This window comes from Bombus vosnesenskii, unplaced genomic scaffold (assembly GCF_011952255.1).
Source record: "Bombus vosnesenskii isolate JDL3184/JDL3185 unplaced genomic scaffold, Bvos_JDL3184-5_v1.1 scf7180000013293, whole genome shotgun sequence".
Classification (NCBI taxonomy): Eukaryota; Metazoa; Arthropoda; class Insecta; order Hymenoptera; family Apidae; genus Bombus; species Bombus vosnesenskii.
In genome coordinates this window covers 3,432,239-3,450,602 of record NW_022882944.1, presented here as the reverse complement: position 1 = coordinate 3,450,602, position 18,364 = coordinate 3,432,239, and the positions used below count along the sequence as shown (strand labels likewise).

The 18,364-nt window shown below is 31.3% G+C and overlaps 4 protein-coding genes across 5 annotated transcripts; 1 reads left to right on the top strand and 3 right to left on the bottom strand.

The window, feature by feature from the left end:
- Window positions 1–3,189: 3,189 nt before the first annotated feature.
- On the top strand, window positions 3,190–7,885 carry LOC117232873 (proton-associated sugar transporter A). 2 transcript variants are annotated; one of them, XM_033492593.1, is made up of 10 exons: window positions 3,190–3,317; window positions 4,021–4,179; window positions 4,403–4,665; window positions 4,904–5,152; window positions 5,490–5,740; window positions 5,902–6,015; window positions 6,108–6,401; window positions 6,527–6,657; window positions 6,934–7,108; window positions 7,530–7,760. In XM_033492593.1, exons 2-10 carry the CDS (start codon window positions 4,091–4,093, stop codon window positions 7,758–7,760), a joined length of 1,797 nt encoding a protein of 598 aa, XP_033348484.1. In that variant the 5' UTR covers window positions 3,190–3,317; window positions 4,021–4,090. The 2 variants fall into 2 exon arrangements, with proteins under 2 accessions (XP_033348484.1, XP_033348483.1); XM_033492592.1 differs by lacking the exon at window positions 3,190–3,317 and having other exon boundaries at window positions 3,980–4,179; window positions 7,530–7,885.
- Window positions 7,886–8,065: 180 nt separating this feature from the next.
- On the bottom strand, window positions 8,066–10,728 carry LOC117232922 (malate dehydrogenase-like). Its single transcript, XM_033492709.1, has 6 exons — window positions 10,344–10,728; window positions 10,083–10,228; window positions 9,854–10,006; window positions 9,591–9,752; window positions 8,979–9,185; window positions 8,066–8,710 (listed from the first exon to the last, which is right to left on the bottom strand). The coding sequence occupies exons 1-6, from the start codon at window positions 10,603–10,605 to the stop codon at window positions 8,594–8,596; spliced, it is 1,047 nt and encodes a 348-aa protein (XP_033348600.1). The 5' UTR covers window positions 10,606–10,728; the 3' UTR covers window positions 8,066–8,593.
- Window positions 10,729–10,742: 14 nt separating this feature from the next.
- On the bottom strand, window positions 10,743–15,111 carry LOC117232920 (tetratricopeptide repeat protein 21B-like). Its single transcript, XM_033492706.1, has 6 exons — window positions 12,983–15,111; window positions 12,597–12,913; window positions 12,189–12,520; window positions 11,897–12,104; window positions 11,504–11,817; window positions 10,743–11,395 (listed from the first exon to the last, which is right to left on the bottom strand). The coding sequence occupies exons 1-6, from the start codon at window positions 15,109–15,111 to the stop codon at window positions 10,763–10,765; spliced, it is 3,933 nt and encodes a 1,310-aa protein (XP_033348597.1). The 3' UTR covers window positions 10,743–10,762.
- Window positions 15,112–18,091, bottom strand: LOC117232921 (protein lifeguard 3-like). The gene is made up of 9 exons (XM_033492707.1): window positions 17,706–18,091; window positions 17,396–17,640; window positions 17,253–17,306; window positions 17,089–17,179; window positions 16,876–17,001; window positions 16,624–16,773; window positions 16,378–16,510; window positions 15,510–15,616; window positions 15,112–15,425 (listed from the first exon to the last, which is right to left on the bottom strand). The coding sequence occupies exons 1-9, from the start codon at window positions 17,787–17,789 to the stop codon at window positions 15,213–15,215; spliced, it is 1,203 nt and encodes a 400-aa protein (XP_033348598.1). The 5' UTR covers window positions 17,790–18,091; the 3' UTR covers window positions 15,112–15,212.
- Between the last annotated feature and the right edge of the window lie 273 nt (window positions 18,092–18,364).

Below are 18,364 nucleotides of genomic sequence, written 5' to 3'. Positions count from 1 at the left end.
AGATTACTACACCGTAACGTTGTGTACACGATTAATCGATTTTAATTTGACATATTCTTAGATCGGATAACGTCACAGAGAACGTCACGGATCATAGAGAATCAACGAGAAACACGAATCACATATCGTTGAATTTATCGTATTGATATAACTTGTGCAGATAAGAAACGATATTAGAAAATTATCGAGAATGTTCCCCTTTCTAGAAACTGTCTACAATAGAGATTGAAATTGGTGTAACGAATAGCCTCTGTATATGCAATTAAACGTTTATCTAGACTTTTCATTCGGGAAAGGTATTTTTAAAAAACGATAATTTCGAGTAACTTCTTACTCGCAAATATTTCAGAGGATATAAAATTGAAAGTTTGCTTAAGTGCCAATAAAAATCACTTTCAGCTCGGGTATATCGTCGTAAGTTGAATCGTAAATTTATCGATCGTGTCTTTATCGTGAAGAAAATTGGAATCTGTGAACGTTTATTAGACGGATAGTAGGATAAATAGCGAGGATAAACGTTAGAAAAGGGATATACGTGATTGAATAAGGATCAACGACGCATCATCGCTGTGAAATTGATTGATGTTTCGTTTTATCGAGGTAGCTGACAAGAAAATTGTGTTTTCTTCGGAGAAAAGGAAACAGCTCATAATTTTTAGTTACCTTCTCTTTTTAAAATAGAAAACTCGAGTTCCTTCAAAGTTCTATAATTTTACGCAGGAATTATTTTAATCTCTGGTAAGTTCGTAGAATCATAGAAATTTGTAAAGTGGTGAATTTCAAAAATTGTAACGTTATAAAGATCTGATTCCCTTAAATTGTTTCGTCGTGTCCTCTCCGAAGAATTATCTTCATTTCGAAGAATTATCCCTGTTAAAATCAAAATTAGCTTGGGGAAAATTATTCTTCCCTAAATCTTATACCTGCGCACATACAAGAGTGTAAGAAAATCCTGCTTTTCATCGTTATCGCGGTCTTACAAGAACGAACCGAGAACTTGATAAGATTTAATAAAATAATCGGATCGAAAAAGATGTTTCATCTTTATTAACAGTCTTTCGAAAAGATTCTTCGAAGATGATAAAAACACGATTAAGAAAAGTGGGAAACTGCCAATTATCTTCAAAATATTTTATAATAAATTCTATATGACCATACATTCGACCTCTCCTTTTATATCAACTTAAATCTGTAATGTTACTCTTGATACATTAGTTTAATTATTTCCTTTTAACGTAATTTTCTCGTCAATTAATTACGTAACTTTCTTGCTTAATTTTGAGTGCATCGGAAAGAAGAAAAATTACGCGCGATTGGGATAGGATAATATCTAATCCTGAAGAAATGTTAATTTCCGTGTGTCATTCCGTTTCAAATGAAGCTTAAGCCTGATTACACAACGCAGATTGGTTCTTGCGAGCGAGGCACGTCGTTAAGAAATAAGACGGCATTTGCGTGTGCCTTCAATCAGAGGGAATGTTAAATCATTAACAAATCAGATTGCCATTGACTCGTGCAAGGCTAACTAACAATACGTTCGTACTAAAGCCTTTAGAGGAACGAAAGGATAGTATACGATAAAGAATAGTTGATGAAACTTTGTCAGTCTCTAATTAATTCAAATTACGATTGCATACATAGTTTCCATTGCGCGAGAAAGTATTTTTACGTGTGTAACGCTAGAATAAAGAAATTATATTGAAACATCTTTCGTACTTGCAATTTGAAAATAGCCTATTGCATTTGAAGGAATTATGCATTCAAAAATTGAAACAAGTAATATTTCTTTTTGTTATTTTTAACGCCAAGTATACTGTTGCTCCTCTCTCTTTCGTTTTCCATGATTAAATAATTTTCTTAGAAAATAAACGCATACAGGCAAGAAACGAAAGGCTGAAATCGATGTTGTCCATTGTGGCTACAATGCAACGACTTCATCGGAAGTCCATCGAGGAAAAGAGTGAAACGTTCAACCGATGAACGTATTATCGATGCGTATTGCTATCGTAAGCTCTGACAAAGGCGAAGCTCGTGCCAAGGCCACATACGCAACAAGACCTACTTTGTAGGACTTCCTTGTCGACTAATACGATAGCTCGATATGTTTGCCAATGTGTTATATGTTTCCTGAAAAAAAAGGAAAAAAAAAATAAAAATATAATATAATAATGTAAATAAATGTAAGTAAATTGCAAATACAGGGAATTAGAAATACTCTCCTAGAATTCAATATGCGATATAATAAATCAAGTGAAAATAAATATTCTTCTCTAGAGAAGATAAAGTATACAGCATCTATCAAATTGTATCTAAATGTATAGAATATATGTAGAACATCTTTCGGTGGTAAATCGAATCGAAAATCCTGGTGGAAAGGAGAGAATGGACAAAGTGCAATTTCCGCGGCGGAAATTACATCTACGACCAACGGTGGAAAGCATTGTTGAAAACCTGTCCGTGTGTACACGCGTAAACCATGATATAGCTGTGTGTTACGAGAATAGAGCAAATGTTTCACAGGGACACAGAAAGAGGAGCAGCTGATTCGATATTTGATTATTTATGTCAGACACATATAATCTTTATAGGATACTGAATGACGATTTCTGCCATTCTAATCTTTTTCTTTCTTCTCGAAACGATATGCAAAAAAAAAAAAATATTACTTAGAAGAGAAACTTTTCCTCTTATAGTCATCGTTAAGTATAAGGCTGTTATTCTTTGAAGAGTCACAAAAGGAACCTTTTCTTCTATGGTCATTGTTAAGTATGAGGTTGTTATTCGTAAAAAAAACCATAAATGGAATGAGGAAACGATGTGCAAAAAGATATTTAAAAAAGAAACGTTTCCTCTTATGGTCATTGTTTAGTATAAAGCTGTTATTCTTAGAAGAGTCACAAAAGAAATCTTCTCTACTATGATCATTGTTAAGTATGATGTTGTTATACTATCAATAAGTATAAGGTTGTTATTCTTAGAAGAACCACAAAAGGAACGATGCACAGAAAAATATTATGACATCCTCTTATGATTATTCTATAAAGTTTCTTTTTTAATTTTTTTTCTTATAAGTTTCTTTTTTAATTTTATACCATCCAGATACTTTCCAGTGCTATGTGTATATTTTTGTATATTTTATATGTGTACATACTTTTACTGAACAAAAAATTGTTTCACATTTTTCCAAAGGTAAATCACGAACAAACGACCGAACCGATTTTAATCAAGAGTAACAAGCAGCTGGCTGATAAGTAGGTTTCCCTTGGTACACGGGAAGCTCATTTTACGTCCTACCGGAACACGAATGGAGGGACTAGGTATGTAACTAGGTATCCACGGTGAAAGGCGACGTCGGTCGAGCTTTCGTCTTAGTCGCGAGCTTGCGGAACCACCAGTCGTTTCTCGCGTCTCGTCGACGAAACACATCCCCCAACCCTCTACGGGAAACATCCCTTCGCGTCATTTCTTTCTCGTGAAATTTTATTCTATTTTTATCGAACGCGATGAATCTACGAAAATGAACGTTTTCAATCTAATTCTCACGCTAATTTCTGTTTAATTAAACTGGCTATTTTTCTTTTTCGAAGAAGAAGGAGAAGAATCGAGAAGGAGTATATTATTTTGTACGATGTTCATTCGTAAAGATTGATCTTTCTGTAAAATCAATTCGATTATCGTTTTCTTTGTATTCTTGTTTAATATTTTCGTTTATTTAAAGGAAAGTGATAAGAATAAAAAGAATATTGTTTCTTGATTTAATCCTTTTCTCCGTATTTTTTTCGGAGCAAACGAAGGAATAGTAGAAATATGAAGGATATTACTTTGTCTGATCGATGTTTACCCGTAATTTATTCATAAGGGTTGATGGGGAATTTTAACGAAGTGACGATTAGTTTTGGTGTTTCGTTGAATTTTCTGTGACACAATGAGAGATAGAACATTTAGCTGAGAAAGAGAGAAAAAGTTTAAATCGTGAGTCATGGTGGATAAATTGCACGAATACGAGGGTTTCGCTGGCAGGGTGCACGATGTTAGAGACAAGTTTAAAGAAAAATGGGAGACGTGGAAAGAGTGGAAGAATGGGATACCGATGGACCAGGGGATTAAAGGGTTCTTGAATCATCTACGAGGACCACCCAAATTGGAGAGAAGTTTGAATGATTACGCGCATATTTACAGGTATTTGTTCAATTATTCGCGCGAAGGTCCTGAAAATAATTAACTTTAAACGATAGAAAAATACAAAGGATATATTTTAGTTTATACTTTCACCTCTAGAGAATTCATTTTCTGAAAAAAAATCAGTTTCTCGGCTTATAATATGATGTAATGTATTAAAGTTCAGTAAAAAAGGACAAATCTAAAATAACATAGGCCATAGCAACGTATAAATATCTTGTAGAAAAAAGACACGAGGAGAATTGGTACGAATATCCGCAGCTGTGATGGGAATCGAATTTTCTTACGCCGCAGAAACAGCGTTTGTTTCACCGACTTTATTAAAAATCGGCGTAGATCATCAGCATATGACCCTCGTCTGGGCACTCAGCCCTCTCATTGGTTTCTTCGTCACACCGATTTTGGGAAGTCTAAGTGATAGATGCAGACTAAAATATGGAAGAAGAAGACCGTTCATTCTATTGCTGGCTCTTGGAGTTTTGATAGGTAAAATGTTTTTGTGTAATTTATGATAATCGTTTATAGAAAATTGAAAACTGGAAAAATGCGCAGAATGAAAATAGTAATTACAATATATGTAAAATATTTGTAAATGGCAAAGTGCAGTATTCATTATGATATTTATTTGTGAAATAGCCAATGAAATAAATGAAGTAAGTTTTGTATGCTTACGCGATTATTAAAAATGACTTATTTTACGATTACTTTCTACTTAATTTTCAAGGATTAATATTAGTTCCAAATGGGGAAGATATGGGATATGCCTTCGGGGATGTTCCACCTACGTGGACCAACTATACAGTTCCCTTAGGACATCGAACTACGGCGAAACATGCGAAAGAAGAGTCAGTGAAACCTCCGTCTCACTCTTGGGGAATTTTCTTCACTATCCTAGGCACAGTTCTGCTCGATTTCGATGCTGATGCCTGCCAAAGTCCAGCCAGAGCATATTTACTCGACGTCACTGTACCTGGCAAGTAATTAAAGTTGTTATTTATAATATTATTTAATTATCTACACACTAACTAATATTTACTATCGTTTAATTATTCATCATACAATTTATATTAATTACTAGATAGATATTTATTGTAATTCCAGCCATTAGGAGGCCATAAAATACTTGATTTACATATATTAATTATTATTTAGCTACTTATCTTGAATAAAACAAAACTTTTATTCTGAATAAAATATTTTATATTTGTGTTTTAAACTAAAATTGAAATAAAATTAATATAATTTGATGCGATGGTTACAAGAATTGTTTATGATCCCATAACCGTTATTGCAAATTTTTCTTTTCACAGATGACCATGCTAAAGGTTTAAGTACGTTCACCATAATGGCAGGCTTGGGAGGATTCATGGGATACGGACTAGGTGGAATTAATTGGGATGCTACTACGATAGGAGTTATGTTAGGTGGACATCTTCATGCTACTTTCACTTTAATTACGATTATTTTTGTTATTTGTGTATCCTGTACCATTACCAGCTTCAAAGAAATCCCATTGGAATTGTTGGAAAGCGACGAATATCGTCAGTTACAGGAACAAAAGGTTCGTTTAGTATTAATTAATTATTAAGAATAATATTAATAAATATACTACTACTAACATTAATAACGATTAATTTATATTGCTTTAGAAATAAAGAATTAGTTTGGATAGTTTTCCTGCATTTTTTAAGAATTTTTTTTTTATTCTCGAAATTAATTCAGGCATCTGCTGAAGAATCGGAGGATCAGCCAAAGGAACATGAAAAAATCATCACAGATGATTGTGCTTCTTATGGCACCTTGGGCAATGATCAAGAGATTGCTACGAAAAAGGATGTAAGTCGATATATTTGTTCCACAGACTATAAATCAAAAATAAAGTGGTAATGATAAATAAGGTAATTGTATCTTTTTTCTCTTTTTCATAGGAGTTTGCTCTGAAACCTCTTCCAGTTCAAGAACCAGAGAAAAGAGTTGGTCAAGTTCCTATGATACCAGATATACCCATCCAAGACACAAATTACGTTGAACATGGTTTCGATGAAAGTATCGAAGGAAATCCAAAAGCCACATTAAGGGAATATCTTCTTTCTATCGTATATATGCCACATAGTCTTCGTATGGTGTGTCTAACTAATTTATTTTGTTGGATGGCACATGTATGTTATTCCCTGTACTTCACTGATTTCGTTGGGGAAGCTGTTTATGGGGGAAACCCACAGGTATTTATTCATTAATCAATTACTATACTTTTATTACTTAGTTTTAAAAATTATACGTTTGCATAATGTATATAATTGAATTTTTATATTTGTATAATTTAATGTATTATTTGTGCAAATTATAGGCTCCAGAAGGTAGCAAGGAAAGAGAATTATACGAAAGTGGAGTTCGCTTTGGATGTTGGGGAATGTCTATGTATTCATTATCCTGTTCCTGTTATTCAATGATTATCGAGAAGCTCATAGAACGCTACAAGTAAATATCTTCTTTTTTTTTTAAAGAAGTAATTTTTATTTGACAGAATAATTCCTAATTAATGATAGTATAGTTTCACTTGAAGTTTAAATTTCATTTTATTTTCTATTTAGATTCTTTTTCATCAAAATAATTCTTCATATCAATATTATATGTTCAAAAATTAGTTTTCTAGTTCGTATTTTATTTAAGTCCTTCAGATTTTTTTAAACAAAGGACTGTAATAAAAAAGAATCGTTTTTCTGGTAAAAGTAAATGTATCATGTGATTTAACAGAGCCCGAAGGGTATACATTTGCGGCCTGCTGTTCTATAGTACTGGTATGATGATGATGGCGTTGACGAAACATCCCGCGGGAGTGATCATATTCTCTTGGACCGCAGGTGTTATGTACTCCACATTATTCACTATGCCGTATCTTCTAGTTGCACATTATCATGCTTCATCAACAGTAAGTGGTATCCTGTATCTTGAAAGAGTAATCCCAAAGGAATCGATCAAAAAATTTAAATCATTCAACTAACAATGTCGTGATTAAAAAATAAAAATTTGTTCAATTCGCAATTTTATCTTAGATTGGATCAGGATCAGAATGTTCCTTAATTATGAAAAAATATATATAATTTAAAACAAACCATGTTTTCTCTTAACAAATAACATTCAGAATTTCAATAAATCTTAATAATTTCCAAAGATTAATAACACGTACCATATAATATATCCAATTTTTATATTATTAGAATTATTTTATAAATAACAAGAATAATTTAATAAAACTCAATGGAGGGGAAATGTAATGCCATTAAATAACGTAACGTAGTAATGTAACAGACGTATATATCAAGGAGAAATTGAATTAGTCGACTTTGTAGTTCGAGGTGACAGCCGAGGGTGAAGCCGTTCAAAGCGGGGGAGTGCGTGGTCTTGGCACAGACGTCGCAATCGTCTCCTCTATGGTGTTTCTGGCGCAGTTCCTTCTGTCCTGCTGCCTAGGAACGATCGTCAGTAAATCTGGGACCACTACAGCCGTTGTATGCGTGGCTAGTACCCTCGCCGCCTGCGGAGCCATTTCTGCAACACAGATTATGTATCTGGATCTTTGAAGTTCCTTTGGTAAACAGACGTTAATTATTTTTATTTTTGTAATTTATTAATTTAAAGAATGGATTTTATATTTGACTAATTCGAAATAATAGCCCTGGAGGAATTATCACATTATATATTATGATTTATTATTATTAATGGAAACTAATTTAAATTTAGAATTTAAGTTATTGAAATTTAAGGAGAAGTGTCTTATTTTTATATTTAATTAACAAATCTCTTCTAAAATCACTTTTGAAAAAATTAGACTGTCGTCAAACTGATCTATTTTTCTTTCTCTTTTTCCTTTTCTTTTTAGTGACACTGAAATATTTGAATTATTTTTATTCTTCAAATTAATACTAAATTATAGTATATATCATATATATATATATATTAATGCTGAAGAGATTTTATTACTCTGATACTTTTGAAGTAGACTACACATTTGGCGACGTTGATTATTTTTATTTTTACTACCAAGTATAAGAAGAATAGTGCTGTCGTAAAAACTGTTCAAAATAATAATTGTTGCTAAAGTGATGTATACATATTGTGTGATTCTCTCTATATAAATATCTGCTGTATTAACATTTCTACATTTATTGTTATTAGCATTATTTACATAACGAAAGAGAATTTCAATGATTTGGAAAGATCTATGAAACCTTATGATTAGGAAATGTAATAACGATATAATAACGATAACGATGCACAAATAGTGGCTCCGTGTATCTACGATACATCGTACAATTACGATTCTATATAATTTAAAGATACTTGTAAATAAATGTAACTTGTAAAAACGTAATAAAATACGTAGCATAATCTATACACGAATGAAGGATATACCTTATTTAGGATCAATTGATATTATACCACAAATTTTATAGGCAATCTCGATTTCCCTAAAAATCAACCTACTTAGATCCACAATGTACCGCAGAACGTACCGATCCATATCAAAATCCTGTAAAATTACACAAAAAAATTATATTTTCATTTTTTAATATTTTTATATTTCTATATTTTACATTTCTTTATTATTCATATAAAAATTTTTGATATATGAGGGGAGATAAAAGGAGTGAAAAGAACATAGTCTTTAAAATAATAATCTTGAAGTTCTCCACAAATTAATTAATCAAAAAGAATCACATTTACGACTGAACACGAAATTAATTTAATGAACCATCACAAATGAATTTACTTGTAGATCCAACTAACAATTGTCATACCTGTACTATTTCATACTGCCTGTTCTTACAAATTACGGGATAAGAGAAAAATATTCCAGATCGAATCGAATAAGAATAATCAGACATAACACCCATAGAGGTCCATTCATTCTCTGGAGTGCCATTCCATAAGATTTTACAGTGTTCTGCCAACGCATAAGCTATGGAATTAATGAGGCTTGGTCTGTGAACAACATTTCGAATAGTCTAAAAAAAGGAGGAAAATATCTTAATTAATATCGAATATTTAATTCTATTTCATTTTCACGAAAATAATGACTATACTACATCACTTCACATCATCTTACAACCATTTAATGCAACTATTCCAATTTATAACTCCATACACGATTCACATTCGGAAAATTTGAAACTTGAATGAAAGATTAAAACAAAGTCCCAAATACAATTAATACACATTTTCACATTTGTATATAGAATTTAATAAATGTAAGCGGTAAAGGTCAAATTAAGAAACCTTTATGTATCCTGAAAGGGCAATATTTAAAAAAAGAAATATATACGTATATAGTTTAATAATTTTGATTTTTTAATTACAATTTTTAATATTAAATATCTTATTTTCATATATCAAAAGGTCGAAGGTCTTACTTGTGGAAGAACGTCAGTAATCCAAACTTTCATAACATCAGCCAAAGGTTTTCCATGGGTGAAGTACATATATCTGCAATCGGGATAACTATACGAGCCATTCGAACCCCAGATTATTATATTCTTTACTTCTGTTGGAAGACACTGCGCTCGTGCAGCAATCTGAAATTTGAAGAAAAAACTGTTTGTTTAAAAATAAATTGAAATCATTAATAAATTAAATTATTTAAATATCAAACACATATAAGAAACACCAGAAGTACCTGACCTGCAGCAATATTTAAATTAAGCAAAGATAATGTAGTTATATTCTTGATAGGAATAGATTTCACATATTTGGATATGATTGTGGCAGCAGTAGTTCCTAGTACAATAATTCTTGCATCCCTTTTTACATACTTTTCTATAACTTCACCCTACAGATGGTATAAGATTTATAAATACTGGAAATGTTAATATTATATCTGAACAAGATAGGAATAATTAATATACATAAAACTTGGAAGTCAGAACGTATTCTTCAAAAAATGGTTCAAGGTATTCATTGTCCTTAAAGTCATACTCTCTTGCATAACCAATACAAATTACAACATCTGCATCCTTAAATTCAATGGAAGCATCATGACCATAACTGATGCCTATTGATATTAAAATATCTTAGTAATTGATTATGTTGTTATTTAACTTAACATAATGCACTGAATAATATTAAACAAAAATAAACCATCTTTTTATTACTGCATGGGTATTTACCATTTAAAACTTTGGGGCTAAAGGAAGTGAGTTCAATTGCAACACTTTCCAAGAAGGTCATCTTGTTCGGTAATTCATAAAGGCTGACAAAGACAGATTGATTTTCACCAAACACATTATCATTCAACATTCTATACAAAAATGCACGTGCAAGATCTGTTGTACCATCTGTAACTACTACTTTTAAAACATTCTCTTTACGTCGAAAATAATTTCTAAGTATATGATCATTCTTTTCTAAATGTAATTTTTCATTCAACATTTTATTGCAAGTTTATATTCTCTATTTAATTATTTACCAAACGAATATCGACATAAATCATAGTATTATTTTGTTTTAATTCGCAAGAAATGGAGAAAAAAGAAGGTTTCTAAATATATAAATAAAGACATAATTACAATGAAGACATAATTGTTTATTAAGTACGTAAGTTATTAATACATTTTTCCAAAATCTCCTTCTTGATGCGTGGATAATCAGGACTCTGTTTCAAAACTTCATTACAAGCTTCTATCCCGTCTGCGTAAGCTTTCGCTTTCATTGAGCAATAAGCTAATTTATAAGCCACAGACAATTTCGATTTTCCACCATACTTCCATGCTTCGCTATACTGTGATGCAGCTTCGCGATAATTTTGCTCTTTTTCTGCAATGTATGCAGACAATTCATGAGCTCTAACACAAGTGGCATTATGTTGTAAAACACGTCTTAAAAGATCATTTGCCAATTCATATTTGTTGGATTGAACATAAATATCTGCTAAAAGTAACCAACAACGTTCCAGGTATTCTGCATCCTCAAAGGTCCATGTGTTTTTGCTGACACGTTTTAGATGGTTTCGAGCTCTAGGAGTTTGTTTCAAAAGAATGTGGGCCATAGCCATGCCTAAAGCTGGTCCTACGTGATCTCTCAATGTTTCTTGACTAGCTAATGCAGTACAATCATGCAATGCTTTTTCCACATTGGATTTTTGCTTTGTAGCAAGCATAAAGAAATTGCTTAACAATCTGTGCGTCAACATTTCATGTGGACTACCTTTAGGATTTAATTCCTGTAATAATAAAGTAATGTTTTTAAAACTCAAATTTTATAATACACTATTTTATTAAAAATTTTAAATCATAGATTTACTATGTTCTTTTTGCTCTTTTTTAAGTACCTGTAGCAAACGATAGGCTGTTTTCAGAGCCATCGTTCTAGAGTCTTGATATTCAGCATCATCGTCGTTAAAGATTTCATTAGAGAGGGAAGAATCATCATCCGGATCTAAACAAATCTCGATCATATTGTATATTGCCTGTTGACCCCACTCAGGATCACGTCTGGCGAAATTGAACTGACGAAGCGCGGAATTTAATCGACCCATACGCCAATCCAATAAACCCGCGCAATAATAATAGCCAGGTGTTAAATTTGCACCACTCATCCCTAGTTCTGCTCGATGAAGCCACTCTTCAAGGTCATCCATATCCCCTAAATTTGTTACATCATAAATAAGTCTTGCATTAGAGAATTATAAATTTCAAAATTTAAATTTTTAAATAAAATTCACCTGTTCGACGAGAAACTTCTATCAATCTCGCTAAAGCGGTCCAGTAAGTTGGCTGCTTCAGCAATAGTTGTCGAAAGTGAAATGCTGCTGTGTCAAAATCAACTTTTCTAAATGCAAGATCTGCCATCATTATGGAAGCAGCTTCATTGTTGGGATCCGCGTTCAATAAAGCTGTACAGCTTTGAGCACATCGATCCAAATTATTTGTCTGTTATTTTACAATATACAATTATTAACAATTTCCTAAATGATACTGTAAATTGCAATTACTGTCATTTTATTTGCAACTTACCTGCATATAAAGTTTTGCTAAGGATAACAAAGCATTTACATCCGCAGGCTTATGATTCAGTGCTTCTTTATAGTACGTAATAGCTTGATCATAATCTCTTAGAGAAGAGGAATGATCTGCCATTGTTAAACAGATATTTGCAAGAAGTTGTTTTTCCTCTTCCAAGTTAGAACCTCCCATACGTTGAATGTATCTATGTTGATTTTCCTTGGCTTCCTTCAATGCTGACAAAGCACCATTAATATTATCTGCTTTTTCTCGTGTTTTAGCAAGCAACAGTAAAAGCTGACTACGCACTTCTAAGCTCTTTAAATCAGAATCTCGTCGACCGTCTGAAATATCAAAAGTCATTAAAATAATTAAAATTAAAGTAAAAGAATAAAATTATGCAGCTAAAATAATTTCTACCTTGTAATTCTTGAACCAATGTAGCTTCTGCTTTATCATACTGTTTCAACTTTATGAACAACTTTGCAAGATCTAATTTCAAGCTTTTAAAGTTCTCTTGTTTCATCACATCTCTGTAATAATTTATGGCTTTTGTGTACTGATGCGTCTTTATAAGTGCCTTTCCTAGCTTACTTGCTATATGTACTTTATTTGTAGGATTCTGTTTCAAAGCATGCTCATATGCTTCTATTGCTCTCTCCGGTTCTTGTATAGAGATATATGCATCACCAAGCATACTATATGTCTTAGGACCAGGACAATGTTCAACCAATTCTCTACAAAATAAAATATTTCAACAGATTGAAAAAAATATAACGAAATGTAGAAATTTATGAAAAACAAACCTGAAACACGTAGCAAAAGCGAGTCGATCCTTTTTATGTTTCAAATTTATCTCGGCTAAACGCGTATGTGCTTGCAAATAATAAAGTTGGTCTGACGTTACTTTTGACAAGCAATCAATGGCTTCATCCAACTCTCCCATTTCTAAAAGTAACTCTGCGTTTCCTATTAATATTCTACCTTTCTCTGAAGTGTTCCCAAGTTTTATATTTGCATCTTGTATTATGTCAATTGCCTCATTGAAATGTCTCATTTTTCCATAAGCAGAAATTAGTTCCAGGTACAAAGTTGCCATATCTGATGTTGAAATATCTGAAGCTTCTGAAGTATTTTTATGTGATTGCATCTTAGTTAATGACATAGCTGACTGAAAACTTGTTATTGAGCCCTCTATATCATTTGTTTCTTTTTGAACCATGCCAGTAATTAAGTGATAAATCGGATTGTCTCTGATCTTGAAATTGTAACTTAAACCAACTTCAAGACTTTGTGAAGCTGACTGGTAATTCCCTTGACGAGCTAGAATCTGCGCCATTAGTAAATGCGCTTCCGCGTTGGTTGAATCCACATTATCTAAAAGATTTCTTAGTATGTATGAAGATTCTTCTAAATTTCCACTTTGCATTTTAGCTTTACTCAGTAGTAACTGTGAAATACTCAAACCAGGATATGCTTCTGATAATTGCTCTAACAAATACAAACTTGGCTCTTTGTAATTGGATACATTTTCCTCAGAATTTGTTACATCACTTGTTACAGAATAAACTAAACGTTGTTTGGAAATTTCTAAACATAAATCAGGATTTAATTTTTTCATATAATCATAACCATATGGTACATATTTACAGTTGTCCAGTATGATCGTAGCTGCATTGTTCAAATAATTCAGGACTTTAATGGAATCATTGGAGCTCAATTTGGCAGACATAAAAAGCAATTCTGCATCCACTGAATTAGACTGTATCTCCATCAAAAAATCTACTTGCTGCTGTGCCAAGCCCAAGGCATCAATCGAAGTATCTAAAAGCTGACAATGGGCTAGTCCCATCAAAGCAGCAAACGATGATTCGTTTATTCGAACAGCACTTCTGTACCAATTTTCTGCATCTTTCACTTTACCCAGTGAAACATACAAGTTTCCTAATTCCACCATGAGATCTGCACTTTTTGGATTCTGTTGTAATGCCTTTTCAATGGTCCTAGAAACCTCCAATAAAATCCCTTGATGTTTGCAAGCTAATCGTGAAAATAATTGAATATTGTTCACCAAAACTGTGACGTTCTTTGTTTCTATAATTATCATATTTCTGAAGAATGACTGTAAATGTTTTAATCCTTCATTATAATTTCCATCCCTACAAAGATGTACAAATGCATGTGCTTTTCTTGCATCCAAGTTATTCGAGTCGATTGACATTATTCTATTAGCGGTCTCCAGAACTTGATCCCAATCTTTCAATGCGAGTTGATTGCACAATTTTTCTACCAAGGGTAGGCATAATTTAGGATATCGTACAATTAAAGAATTCAATGTTGATATTGCTCCTGTATAGTCACCTTGCTGTTGTTTGTATTTTGCAGAGCCAAGCAAAGCATTTATATTCTTTGAATCTTGTACTAAAACAACTTCAAACAAGTTTGGCTCACTTGAATCATTTTCGTTTGCAATAAATAAATCCACCCAAGCTTTTGTTAATAACACATTTTTATTGGATGAATCAAGCTTGTAAGCCCTTTCTACATAATCTCTAGCTTTGTCAGCTTTCTGAGATAAAAGCAACACTAAGGCTGCTAAAGCTAATGCGTTTGAAGACGATTTTCGTTTCTCGTCTCTAATTCTTGTTTCGATTTGTATTATAGTGACCTTTTCAACATTTTCAGTTTTCATATATGCAATATTCTGAAGAAGCAATGCTGTCAATGTGGTATCTGCATTGTTCATTAAGTTTGAACATTCTTTGATTGCTTCTTGTACTTTTCCAGTTAATATGTATGCAAGACTTAAAAGAATTCTTAGATATTCGTTTGCTGGATACACTTCACATGCTTCTTTGCAATAAACTAACATGCCATTGTAGTAAAATTGATGACAAAACCATTCAATTATAGTAATATACTCTATTTCCTCCATTTTACCAGTGAAATAAGGAACAATAATAAATTTTAAATCATTAAGTAATAGCTTAATTCAATAATTATTCAAAATTGCAACAATTATTGTAACAATATTTATTAAGAAGAATATATCAAAAAATCTTCTGGATCAGGTAATTCATATATAATGTCAGGGTCTAAAGGTTCTGAATCAGGTCCTTCTAAAATATGCGGTGGTCCAACAACATATTCTTCAAGAGCTGGATTCTTAATTGCAAGATAATACTTCTGCATGTACTCACATGTCAAGTACATATATAAATAATTCACAATAACATATGTAAATGCAGTCTACAAATATAGACATTAATATAACATAATTTATAACAATAAACATTCATTTGAAGTTACAAGAAATTTGAAAATAAATTTTACCTCTGTAAGCAAACGAGCTAAACCTCTTCCTGTATATCTATAGGGTACACTAATCACTTGCATATCTAAAACCTTCCTCTCAGCTTTGTATTGTAATACTGCCCTTGCTGGTCAAAAAATGAAAAAAAGAAATATATTTTAAAATACTATTCACATTAACAATATGAAAATCATATTTGTTCCATATTTTCCCCTCAATTCTTAGGCCATGAATAATATTAGAAATTTATTAAAATAATAATTTTTCGGATGAAATATTTCTTACAATTGTCATCCAACTTTACGTAGAAAAGACCTCGGTTTTCATTATGATGCACTGCATAAAACAACCTTGCAAATTTATTTCGTTTGATTTGTAATGACATAAGTGACGATAACTTGGTCACGTAACTCATTTATTACATATAAGATACTAATAATAATACATCTTTTAAAAATTTCAACTAATTATATACTTACACATTCATTTAAATCTACAAAATATGTATTCTTTAATTGAAGTTTTGAACATGCAATAGGTTAAGTTTTTGTTGTCAAACAGTTGCTTAGCAACAAACTTGACAGAAAGATGCTATTTTAAGGGACAGTAGCGTTTCAGAATCTTTCATTTATGAATTTTATATAATTATAGCTTTATAGCAAATGATTATTGACTCTGTGTAAGTTAATAATCTCAATAGCAATAAAACACATATAGATAAGTCATAAAAAAGAAAATAGTTTTCAATTCTATTGTGTAATATCTCACATACATTTATTTATTGATATTCAAATCTGTATCTAAAATATTACTGCTATAATAAGAATAGGTTATTCTTAATGACATAATGTAAATTTATCCTTAATATTTATCGATGATACATCATACCCATAAACAATAACACGTATTGGTATAACAGTACTATGTCAACATAAATTTGTGCCGTTGCAAATACAACTTCATCCGGACTTAATTCTATTCTTCTTCCACCCATAATTGTTTGCACATCAAAATACAAGTACTAGAAAACATATAATAATGACCTTTTATGTTTGAAATATCTTTTCTTAGAGTGATATATATTATGTTGAAATTAAATAATATTTTCAATATATATATTAATTCTATATTAACCATTGATAATAAAATCATTCCTATAACTGAGATTATTATATGTAATACTCTTATATATGTAAATAGCAGAACTATCATTATCACAAAAATTGAAACAATAGAAGCCAGTCCAAAGATCATCAACAGTCCTGTTCTCATTGTCAAATCAAACTGTAACATTATTTACATTATTTATAATTATTATTTGTTTTATAATTATTATTTATGATATTTTCTGTTATTTTATGTCATACAAGTTTTATAGTTAAATACCTTAGAAAATGTTGCGATAAGACCTATTCCTAATGTAATTAAAGTTGTCATACCTAATGCCATCAATATTACTTCAACTTCTAAAAAGACTGATACAAAAGCAGCTAAATATGACATAGAAAGTGTCTGTAAATAATAATTTTTTAGTACTGAATGTTAAATTGCATGAAAGACATCCAATTAATAAGGTTTCAGTATGGCTAAGAACCTTACCAATTTAGTTAGCCATATATAATTGAAAGGTGGATTGCGTCTAGCTCTTTCAGATATAGATATAGTGCAAAAAGAAATGGTGAAGCATATCCTAATAAAATTATGGATTATTTACTAAATAATATATCTAAAATAGTTGCAATATAGTTGCACTATTTACGTACATAGCTATAATCCACATATACCAATGAATTATCATAAATTTTCTAGCAGCATCCCTGGAATAGAGTTGTTAAAATAAACACAATTCATAGCTTTAATCCATAAAGGAAATATTATTAAAACATTGCTAAATCATAATGCTTACACAAACAAAAAGACTGCAATGATGCCAGAGGTAAATAGTAATTGAATTGTTAATATACAGAAAATTTTTCTAATAAAACTTCTTCTCACTGTGTCATCTTTAAAGTCGCCCATATATTCTGAATCATCATCATCTGGCGCCATTGCTCTTCTTCGTTGTTGTTCACGCCAAGCTCTATATAATTGTTCGTTCTCCCTTTCCCTTTGTGCTACCATTTCATCTGTAACTGTAGTAGTGTATGGTCCCTAATGAAAATCACATCATTAATAAATAAATAGATGTACGAATGTATGTAATTTTTGTTACTCACTGTTTTTATCTTCTGCCCTTTATACAAAGGGGGAAGTTGTGGAGGACCTGGTATAAATTTTTGAGCCTTTTGATTCTCTTCCATCAGATAATTGTCTTGATAATGTGCTATCAAATATTTAAATTAATAGTTATATACTACATCTGAAATACCAACTAAATGCATTTCTATGTCAAACACGCTTTTTCTGGACATACTGAATGTGTTAATACACAAATATATCTTAATAAAATTGAATTTGTATAGATTTATACTTACAAAAAAGTTGTTCACCTTTCAATTTTATTTAGATGCAGAATTTCAGGACACTGATAAGAAAAATAATATACACACATAAAATGTCAAACTTTTAATTCATAGATAAACAAATGAGTGCTATGATGCAAACAAAATAAATTTTTGGAGTGTGTAGTATATAAATATACAGATACACATACACTTATCACGCACACTGAACATTGGTAATAGTGATCAAGATACAAGGAAAGAATAGAAAGCAAAAGTTATTTTAATTTTCCTGTGAATACAGTTTGTTTATACAAGTAATATATAACAATACAGATATATCTTTCTTTAACAATAACATAATCTAATTAGATCACGTTAAACTTAGTCATAATTATACAGTAACATATACATATCTTATATCTATCATAAGC